Source organism: Nanorana parkeri, unplaced genomic scaffold, assembly GCF_000935625.1.
Source record: "Nanorana parkeri isolate BGI_ZX_2015 unplaced genomic scaffold, ASM93562v1 scaffold2680, whole genome shotgun sequence".
Lineage (NCBI taxonomy): Eukaryota > Metazoa > Chordata > Amphibia > Anura > Dicroglossidae > Nanorana > Nanorana parkeri.
The window spans coordinates 9,695-21,145 of record NW_017308948.1 but is presented as its reverse complement, the minus strand read 5'-3'; the positions used below and the strand labels follow the sequence as shown (position 1 = coordinate 21,145).

General features: G+C 45.9%; 1 protein-coding gene across 1 annotated transcript in view; it reads left to right on the top strand.

Moving 5' to 3' along the window:
• The first annotated feature begins 5,454 nt into the window (after nucleotides 1–5,454).
• Nucleotides 5,455–11,451, top strand: part of LOC108802144 (high affinity immunoglobulin gamma Fc receptor I-like) — an 11,577-nt gene continuing 5,580 nt past the window's right edge. The window contains exons 1-6 of the mRNA XM_018574021.1: nucleotides 5,455–5,626; nucleotides 6,156–6,407; nucleotides 7,156–7,437; nucleotides 7,789–7,956; nucleotides 10,019–10,084; nucleotides 11,391–11,422. Coding sequence (XP_018429523.1) covers nucleotides 5,455–5,626; nucleotides 6,156–6,407; nucleotides 7,156–7,437; nucleotides 7,789–7,956; nucleotides 10,019–10,084; nucleotides 11,391–11,422 — 972 coding nt within the window. The remainder of the gene's footprint in view (nucleotides 5,627–6,155; nucleotides 6,408–7,155; nucleotides 7,438–7,788; nucleotides 7,957–10,018; nucleotides 10,085–11,390; nucleotides 11,423–11,451) is intronic.

Sequence of the window (11,451 nt, the reverse complement as noted above, 5' to 3'; positions counted from 1 at the left end):
CCATAGACTCACCCATAGACTCACCCATAGACTCACCCATAGACTCACCCATAGACTCACCCATAGACTCACCCATAGACTCATCCATAGACTTATCCATAGACTCATCCATAGACTCACCCATAGACTCATCCATAGACCCATCCATAGACTCATCCATACCATGATATTCTTTTCCAGTTGTCCCCTGTCCTATGCCTGTGTTCTTCTGCTCATTATAACCAATAATGGCCAGACCGACTAATGACCCCAGCTCTCTATGTGAGTTGATCCGCTGATATCTCTGGATGTAGTGATCACTGACTGACATCATCGGCTGTATGTATCATCACATGTCATTTATAACACTTCTCTCTTCTCTTCTACAGCTCTGATCGGACAGATAGGTAAGGTCACATTCTTCATACACACATGTGGAATTATGACATATGACAGCCATGTTTGTTGTACAATGTTGGGGTATGTAGTACACGTCATACAAATCCCCCCGCACTCCGCTTCTCTTCACCGCACATACACTTTATTCTTTCATCATGCTTACACTGTCCTCCCCGCCTTGTACCGTCACCTCTAGGGTTCGGGATAGGCCCATCCATACCATTGGAAGATAAATGTCCTCCCTGATCGCCCATGAACCCTCAAACCCCGAAACCACTACATGTCATTGTGGACACCAGGGATCAGGTCTCCATAATAAATGATTTCTGGAGAAGCTCCTCATTGGTTGGCACATTCTCCCCATTGGTGGTAACTGATTCCTCTCAACCTGTAACTTGATGGGAGAGTCATAAATCAGTCTATGGGGCTGAGGGGAGCAAGCTGAAGAGGAAGTCTTGTATCTCTATGGAACCCGGATTGGTGACTCCCATTGTGGGGAGCAGAGGCCTCCATGTTGGATGGTGAACATTTTTCCTCAATAAGAGGCCCAGAGGACATCAGGGAGATATTTACTTTCCATTGTCATACGCGGACATTTCCTTTATCTGGTCAAAGCCGATCATTTGCTGTATAGTAGATGAATTTGGCCAAGGTGAGTATTCTTTCCTTACAGCAGGTCGGCAGGAAGGATATTACTGAGTGTTCTACATGGACTGACCCTTTAATCTTTGTACATGGACTTTATCCTCAGTTCTCTCTCCTCATTGGCCAGGTACATGTTCCCATTCTTCCAGTTTACTATTCATATCTTGCAGGATCTGCAGGGAGACCGGTGGTGACCTTCCACCCAAACTGGAATAAGATCCTCCGAGGAGACTCTATAACAATGAGCTGTGATGTGGAGCCCGATACGTCGTACTATCACTGGTACCGGAATAACAAGGTGATATCTACATGGAGGAACTATATCATTAAATCTGCCTGGAAAGGAGACAGCGGGGACTATAAGTGCCGGGCCAACACTGACAGTACGGAGAGTGAGGTTGTCACGCTGAGTGTTAGTGATGGTAAGAGAATCCAATACGATGTCACTATTACTAACATATTGCAGGCATTAACTTACCCAATTCACATTTTCTGCATGGAGTTTGTATGCTTCAATGTGTGCCACTAAGTTTTTAAACTGACAATAATCATAACTTTCATCTTGGATAGAGTGGAGAGGGATTAGACCCCCCATCAGGTTCTTATTGCTGTCTGTGTTCCTTCATACCGTTGCTCGCTCACTTCTCGATCCTGTCCCTGCAGAGAGTGGTGACTGTCACTCACGGCTCCCTGCAGGGATCCTCCAACACTGACTGGCAGAACGGACGGGGGAGGGGACGGGTAGGCAGAGCCAGCTGTCAATCACGCAGCTGGGTGGATCTCGACAGTGATGTTGGGATCCGTCCCGGCGGCGGCGCTCTCGGAATACCGCGAGCTGTAGCTCCCTATATACTGAGCTTAGGGTGACGGGAGGACGCTAGTTTATATGAGAACTATGGGGGAAAAGAACTGACCCCATAGTTCTCCTTTAAGTTGTCATGAGAACAGAAACATTTTGGAAATCTTCCAATGAGGAGCCTGGTTCTAGAAATGAGTGTAATGAATGTGGATATGGACATATAGATACACCCGGAATGTATTATATTTATTTCATATTTAGGTGACTCGAGATTCCTCCATATAAACAAATGAAGGAAATCCAAAATGACAATTTTCTACCTTAAGGTTCCAAAGACTAAGAATACGGATAAACCCGGAATTTAGGTGTAGATCTGACTTGTGTGGGTTGTCTGGTCAGATGGCTGGGGGCGTCCTCCTGGAAATAGAACGGACATTGTATTTTACTTTCAGATTTGGAGGGTTATTCACCATGGGGCCGAAGGATCCAGTTGTAGCTTCGGATGATCCTTCGGCTCTCCTTCGGCCGCCGGAGCCCTTTGGTTCATTCACAATAGTCACAGTAGCCCGTACAGCAGCCGAAGGCGGCCAAGGTACTCAGCCGAGCTGAACCCATATGCTTTGGCTCAACTGAGTCGTAGTGACGGCCAAAGCGTGGAGAAAGGTCGGCCAAAGGGCCGTTAGGTTGAACTCGATGGAATTGTGTCTTTTTTCAACCTAACTATGTAACTATCTCACGGCTGGCTCCGCCCCAAGGGGCCTAGCATGACTTTTGGGGGAAACCCCACGCTTTTATTTCTTTTTTTAAAATGGGGTCCCTCCTAACATTCCTACCAGACCTAAAGGGTGTGGTATGGTTTGGGAAAGGGACCCCACACTTTTTTGTTTTGTTTTCCATTTCTTTAAAAACATTTTTATTATTTTCTTAACTTTATTAAATTTTTCAATTTGTTTTACATTTATTTCTATTCTGCTAAATACCTCGGAGGTGCCGAGCAGAATAGCCGAGCCGAATGACGCTCTGCAGCATTCGGCTATTCACTCTCTGCCGCTCGGCCCCTATGAGAATATATGAGAATAGGGGTGAAGGGCAGCGGGTGAGCTGCCGGAGCTTCGGCTCGGCCCATCCAGATGTTGGATCGGCTGAGTAGAAGTCCCTCTGCACTACGGCTCAGCTGAACATACAGAGCATGTTCCCCTGACCGAAGGCAGACGATGTATAGCTGAAATCAGCCGTACTGAGCAGGAGTGACTAGCCGAATGCCGTTCGGCTCTGTTCACTTCGGCTCGGTTATTCACTCGGCAGCTAAGTGAATACCCTCCTTGGTATTTTGGAAATCACACACATGAGGTCATTAGTGTCTTGGAAGGTCCATCCAATTCAATGGGAGTTGTTGTTTCTCCCCATAGATGACGATATGGTGACACCAATCTTGGGTCAGATATAACAGATCTCATGTTGTGTTTCAGGTCCGGTCGTCCTTCAGGCTCCTCTCTATGTACATGAAGGTGACAACATATGTCTCCGGTGTCACAGTCCATTGGGATATCCTACTAGACAATCATTATTCTACAGGAACAATCAGAAAATCCAGACATCAGACGCCGACTATAATCTACTGTCCATACATTATACAGACCTGACCGCCACCTACAGATGCTCCAAACAGCTTCTGACCTCTTCTATTTACACTGCTGACACCATTGTTTCCTACACCGGTAAATCCCGCTGAGCGAATCTAGATTTGTAGTTTGCAAGATGCTAATCAGTAAAAGGTTCTCATTAGAAACCAAGCTTGAGGAGAAGAGATAAGAGAACCTCTTGCTTTGGCTTCAAATGCTCCCAAGCAGGGGAGGGGGAGGAGATAACAAATAAGAGAACCTGTACCCTGAAATTCATTTTGTACAATGTGGGTTACAAATAAACTGGTAAGTCTGTAAAAAAAACTAAGTCAAGGCAGCTTGACTTGCTGTATTTTTCTTGAAGACGTTTCACTGATCATCCGACCAGCTTTCTCCATTCAGATTGACTTGTACACAAAATTATCTGGCAATAAATATGGTGAATGTCGCTCCAATCCACATAACCTGTAAGTCACAACCAGTTGTTGATCACATTTGCAGAATTGGAGTCTAGGAGGTGTTAATAACCTGCCCAGAGAGAGGTGTTATACAGCATTGTATGTGGCAGACAATAGATGCCCCCCCCTCCCGCCACCTCTATTCAAGCTTGACTTCTCCATTGTTACATAAATGACCTCTTTTGCACCAGTCCTCCTCCATGCCTAGTATGTGTACTTGATTGTCTTCAGAGGAGTGACCTTTTTCCTTTAGATGTAGGTATACTGCTGAATCCTGACCAGAGGGTTTGGCTCTTCTATGCTGTGCCATACGCTGGTGTAGCTGCTGTTTTGTTTCCCCGACACACAATTCTGAGCGCTCCTCACTGCTCTGGACTACATACACAATGTTGTTCATCTTGTGTTTTGGCGTCGGGTCTTTTGGGTGAACCAGTTGTTGCCTCAGTGTATTGCTGGGTGTAAAGCAGATGGGGATGTGATGTTTATTCCTTGGACACCCCGGCTACATATGGGGTGACCAAATTCTTCAGTTTTTCATGCCTACAAAAGCCCATTCTGGATACCCGCAAGTTTTAACTGCCCCCCTGAGGTGTTTGCATTTCTTTGTCTTGGCCTCTGTTCTGGTGGGAATTGTCTCTGCCTGGTGGTGTGGAGTCCTGATGACTCCCAGTTTGTGGTCTAGAGGGCGGTGGGAGTCACATATAATGGTACTGGTCCATGTGTGTTGGTTTTTCGGTGGACCTCTATTTCCAGCCTCCTTCCCTCTTCTACTAAACAATCCAAGAAAGCCAGTTTATTGTTTTGCATCTTTCCGTGTAAACTTGATGTTATGATCCACTGAGCTGATATGGTCAGTGAAAGGCTGCAACTCTTACCCAAGTGTCATCCACATATCTGACCCAATGACTGGGCGCCATTCCCTTGAAGGTGGTCAGGGCCTTGCTTTCTACTTCCTATATTCTACTCTCTCTATATATGTATATGCATAGGCGTGTGCAGTCTTTTGTATTAGGGTGTGCACACAAAAGTACAAACACACGAGCACACGCACATATACTATTTTTTTTAACACACGTGCTCACACACATATTCTATATATATATATATATATATATATATATAGTGTAATGTAAATGGCTAAGCCGTATTGGTCCAGTAGACAAGATGTAAAAAAAACGTAGAAATGCAATGTGCAATGATACCTTTCTTATTGGACTAATATAAAAGACAAATGATATATTATGTTAGTACAATAGGAAAGGTATCATTGCACACTGCAATACTACGTGTATATATATATATTACATACATTACATACATACATACACCGACAAGAGGCATCCCGGACTCCCTTCTCTTTAGCTGTCCTCCTTACCTCTTCCAGCAGGAGTGCAGTAATGATTGAAGCAAGGAGTCTGGCAGCTGTTCATCATGTGACCATTTGTTGTTCTTGTTTCTTATTTCTGTATAATGTCATGAAGGAAGTTCCGTCGCTATTCCAGTGACCATCACACCGGACTGGAAGAAGTTACTTACAGGAGACAGTATAACAATGACCTGCAATGGTGGGAGTGATGTGACGTATCGGTGGTTACAGAATGGTGCGGTGGTGGCGGTAGGACCGACATATACAATCTCATCTTCCCGGGTTGGACACAGTGGGACCTACCAGTGTCAGACGAGCCGTGGTCATAGTTTGGAATTCCAGCTGGAAGTCAGCCGTGGTGAGCCGATCATTTCCTCAGAACACTTTATTTCAGTCACAGAAATGTATTCCACATTCATTGTATATCCATAGAAACTATGACAGACATTATTATACATACAGGACATATTATTATACACGGACTACATTGGATTACAGAATATCATCATCATTTGTCCATTACCTACAGTATATAATGTATAACTGGGGGTGTCTCAAGGGTGTGTACATTGCCTATATATAACTAGGGGGTGTCTCATGGGTGTGTCCATTACCTATATATAACTGGGGGTGTCTCATGGGTGTGTCCATTACCTATATATAACTGGGGGTGTCTCATGGGTGTGCCCATTACCTATATATAACTGGGGGTGTCTCATGGGTGTGTCCATTGCCTGGATACATTGTGCTGGAGCGTGTCCCTCTTTCTGCTGTGTTGGCTGTGTAATGTGAAGTGTAAATGGCGGGAAGGAGTCACTGTGATATGTATCCTGATTACTCCGTCACACTGTTTCTGCTGATACTTTAATAACCATTTTGTATTGTAGGTCCGGTCATCCTGCAGGCTCCGGTCTTTGTGTATCGGGGAACAGACATAAATCTGAGGTGTCATAGCCGTCCTGAGTATCCTGTACATTGGACAACAATCTACAAGTATAATAATGGCATATTGGGTCCAGTGACTGATCGCGATGCGGTTGTACTTTATGGAAACACTGATGTGTCTGGAAGATACGGATGTGAGAGAAGATTATCCCGGGATGTAACATACACAGATGAAGTGTCTCTACATGTCAGAGGTAACTCCTCATCACTGAGTGGGCTCGTCTGTAACTAATGAAGTATAACTATGGCTATGGTCCTCTGTGTCCAGTGTGAGCTGGAACTCCTTCTCCACAAATTGTTGTATGTGACCATTGGCCACCAGAACCATGGAGGACCAAGGGTGAGACTACACCTCAGCCAATCATTCCATAGGATGTAGTCATGGCCCTCAGGAGGATCATGATAGCTTGTAAGCTGTTGTGTGATTGGCTGATGATTTACAGTAGAAGTAAACCTGTGGTGGGTGGTGACCAACATTGGCCATAATGTGCACTGAGCTCTGGGTGTGCTCTCCTCCAGAGATGTGACATCAGAGCTCCCCACACCCACTCTGTCCCCACCAGTGCAGTATTATGTTCCTCTCCTTCCAGGTCTGCTGTCCTCTTGATGGCCCATTGGGCAGACACGGATGGTGGAACTCCTGAGTGTGCGTGCTGGAGGTACAATATCTCGGCGCCCGGCTTCATTCACACATCTGTAACATTCCAGAACTGTACACTGTACCACAAATGAGCTGCAGTCAGTGTACAGATTGTAAGACATTTGCTGGCAGGTAAGTAGAAGAGTTTTTGGCAGAAAGAAACTCCTCAAATGTTCTTCCGATGCAAAGTGAACCGATCTCGTGACAATCACGTTCGCTAGAAGTGTATTTGGATGTTTGTCTTGTCGGTTTATTTGTTCTCCATTATATTGTTATTAAGTATAACAATTGTCTTCTTCTAGACCTGTTCACAAAGCCAAATATTACCGCAATGCTGCGTCCAATGACCGAAGGTGACACCGTGACCCTGACATGTGACACGAGACTCAGCCCGCTCAGACCGGGGACACAACTCCAATTTGCTTTCTACACAGATGGACGGAAGGTTCAGGAATTCGGTTCCTCCAATCACTATGGAGTCCAGTCCGCTCAGCTGGAGGATTCTGGGAATTATTCCTGTGACGTGAGAACTCCAACCAACAGTGTGATGAAAGGGAGTGAAGGATTAGATATGCAGATCCAAGGTGAGCGTGTGGCCTGGTTGGGATGATGAGAGGAAGTGTAAACATAAGACTCATATAAAACATGATGCTACACGGCTGAACCATAAGAGGAACCTGAGTGAAGATTCATTGTATTTATCAGACAAACAAATGAATGATATACAGCTAATGTTCAACAGCAGAGGAGAAGTGCGGTGACCTGTAACAATGAACTAAATGTCCCTTTCTGAAAATAGACCGGAGATGACTTCTGATTGGTTGCTGTGCGGTCTTGTACTTTGCATGTAATCTTTGCTCTTTCCACTTTTTAATTGCACCCGGTTATCGTCCAGTGGCCTGCGGTCATTGTGTTTTTGCTTTCTTCCTCTAAAGGAACAAGTTCTGAGGCTACTTCATGGACCACATACACCATTCTGATCATTGTCTTCACCCTCCTCTTCCTCATCACCATCGTAGTGATTGTCGTTGTCATCAAGCATAGGCGCAAACCATCACCGACGTCTACCAGCAGAAGGCCAACAATGGACCCTCCAGAAGCAGGTAGGGTACCTGATGTGGTAGTTTGGGGAGACCACTTCCTGAAGATGTCTTTAACATAAAACAGGACGGTCATTATTCTCAAAAAGGCCAACAGTTCATGCACTCCACATAATCTGCTTTACTTCTGAAAACATCTCAGTTCACTTGGCTTTCATCAAAACTGATGTGTTTATGTCTCACTGATATCAGGTTTTCCCATACACTCCCGGTGTAATAATCTGAGGACTTTGCCGTATTTCTCCACATACAGTCCTCAGCATGGCTCAGTAGCTTCCCTTAGTTCCAAGCATTTCACCACACACCTGTGTGGTCCTTGTAAATGCTCATCCCTGGTAGGGTCACTGACTCTCTTTCAGTCTCTCCGACAGGTCCCTCGGGTGTCACTGACCCTCTCGACCTCACAGCTCTATGCACACAGCATAGTCTTCCTGTTGCCATGTGCCTACTGCACACCCACACCTCCCTAAGCTCTGATCCAGAGTCCTAATAAGGCTGCTCTCAGCCACCTAATCATCCTAGTGTAGCGATAACTCCCCGCAAGGAGCCGCTGTTTGCCCGGTCCACATCTAGTCGGTCTAGGGGTTGATTTCCAGCTGCGCCCATTAGCACTGACCACCCATAAATTGACGTCCACTTTAGTAGTAGAATGCTAGTTGAACAGTCTATTGAACGTCTTCTGTGGGAGAGAGGGTATAAGGGTTCTAGGTGTCCAGCGGGTATAGGGGTTCTAGGTGTCCAGCGGGTATAGGGGTTCTAGGTGTCCAGCGGGTATAGGGGTTCTAGGTGTCCAGCGGGTATAGGGGTTCTAGGTGTCCAGAGGGTATAGGGGTTCTAGGTGTCCAGAGGGTATAGGGGCTCTAGGTGTCCAGAGGGTATATGGGTTCTAGGTGTCTAGAGGGTATAGGGGTTCTAGGTGTTCAGAGGGTATAGGGGCTCTACGTGTCCAGAGGGTATATGGGTTCTAGGTGTCCAGAGGGTATAGGGGTTCTAGGTGTCTAGAGGGTATAGGGGTTCTAGGTGTCTACGGGTAACCATCAGAAGCTCCAGACTCAGTGGATCTTGTAAAAGTAGCAATGCAGATCCGCTTGACCACATCAGATAGCCACTGATGTACCAGGCAGTCCAGATGGATGCAGATCCTCAGTCCAGAAAAGATACCGACCATGCTCTGAAGCCCACATAGTTCCAGGGCACTTCAAGCCTGCACTGGTCCTGGTTCTCTTCCTCTTTCCATCTCTCAGGCCTCCTCCATGTTGGAGGTCTCAGGGAAACCTTTTCTCTTACATTAGCCAATGCCCACCCTCAGGCCTCGGCCTAGCCTGGGGGGGCAGGCTGAACAGCTCCCACCCATATATGTACACTCTCCCAGCAGGCACCACTTGCTGAGAGAAGCCCAGTGGTTGGCTGCTGCACTGTACACATATGATAGTATCCACCATTGGCTGTCCCACAATATGACAGAGTCTCACTCCGCCCAGGGAGGGGTACAGGCAATGTTAGACACCTGGGATTAACCATGTAATTGCCACTACAAATCCAGCCAGGCCGTCTACAACCCTGGTTATCATTAAATGCCTAGTAGTCACATCACAAAAGGTGATGGGCGCTACACTAGACATTGGCAACACCTGGCCCAAGGACTAGAGATTCCATCCCGTAACAGTCTGGAAAACCTGAAAGAAACGGAGAAGCCAGTTTCTTCTCTGCAAAAGTATTCACCTCCTGGAACCTCTCAGCCCTTAGACTGTGTTGACTATGTTGCCAAATTACGCCGTGGCATTGCCACACACCTCCACACTGACTTGAAATATGTAATAATATACAAATAAATGATCCGTGCTCCAAACTAAATCCCAAACCAAAGCTACTGAGAAACAATCCATACATGTCATACAATACACTGCGCTCCTATATAATATACTGAGAGCTGAAATAGATATCTACCAACCAAGATGAATGTGTGTGACTCAACAAAGTGCAGATAAGTGCAAGAGAATCCATTTAAACAAACAAATCCTTAACAATGAATATTAAATGCAAACATGAATGTCTTATTTTTCAGAGTCATCCAGAGACCTCTCTCGGGAAGGGGACGCATGTTGCGCTCAAGTAAATCGCAAGCAGAAAAGTAGGTTCCACAAGAACATGGCCTTGTCTCTGTCCCATGAAATGACTCAGTGCTGAGATGGTTTCATATTGTCCATTATTCAGAAATTCAGGCCCATGATGGGTCACCTAGTCAAGTTCTATTTATACTATAGACATACAAGGTACCCCATCACTCCAAAGCCATGAGCAGGCAAGCCCTCCCAAGGTAAAACCGGCCTTCATTCCCTTCACTACTAGGATGGTGCTCCAAGAGATGGGCCTAGAAATGGGCCTCCTCATGAAGCACCAAGATGGGCTCTTTTACGCAGTAGCTGCCCCAAGAGGGGGTATAAGAATCAGAATGGGCATCTAGGAATGAGAAAATGAGAGAACCAGGATTCAGGCTGAATCACTTTGATACCGGGAAGCACCGATCCCCTTCCCCAATTCACTGAGAGAGGGTAAAAGGTTCCAAAGGAGATACCTCTCACCATGGTTGGGTACACGTGGTACAGCTCTTGTCTCTCCCCACCTCCCCCCCCCCCCCCCGGGATCACATTCATCTCTCAATCAGGTTTTTATGAATTAGAACTTTCTGGTATAGACGGTTACATTTGTTTACTGAACTTCTTTATATGTTTTGTATCTCTGTGAAGGTTCTCAGGTGTCCAGGTCATGGTGTAGCGTGTAGTAGGCGGTGACATTCAACTGGACACGTTCTGTATTGTTTAAGATGTTTCATAACTTATCCAAGCCACTTCCTCGGTTCTATGGAGTGTCAGGAACATACCCGAGGATTTATATCCACACACATAGCTCAGACACTTTAATCCAACAAATACAGAAGGGCAGATGTTGATTGTCTAAGTATGGGAAGTCCAAGGATGGGATTATGTATCTAGAACAGGATGGTTCCATACCTTCCATACCTCCCATCCTGTACTAAGACAACCCACAAATCTGCAATCTATAATCTCCAAAGAAAACATTGTATCTCTCATTGTTATGGTGAATTCGGCTGCATAGATCGGTGGATGTGACGCCACAACCCAACCTTCTGTAGATGTTCTGAGTGTCCATCTTGGCTGAGTTCTTGGGCTTAGCTTGTGCTGGGGGGAGGAGAGGCTCAGAAGGTTCCCCATGGTTCCAGCAGATCTCAGAGGAACCAACAAGGACTGCACAAGGCTTCCTAACTAGGCTGGTCATCGTTCCCCAGGGACTATCACCATGCTTGTCTACAGGGTGACCACAGACCTGAGACTGTCTCCTTATCTGGATGAACCAGACTGGGTGAGCGTCATGTGATCTGAATTATGAATTGAGTTCGGTATTTTCTGTTATTTTAGAACCTGCCGCCAACTCCACCGCTGATGAACAAGTATGTTATGCCAACCTTAAAATCAGGCA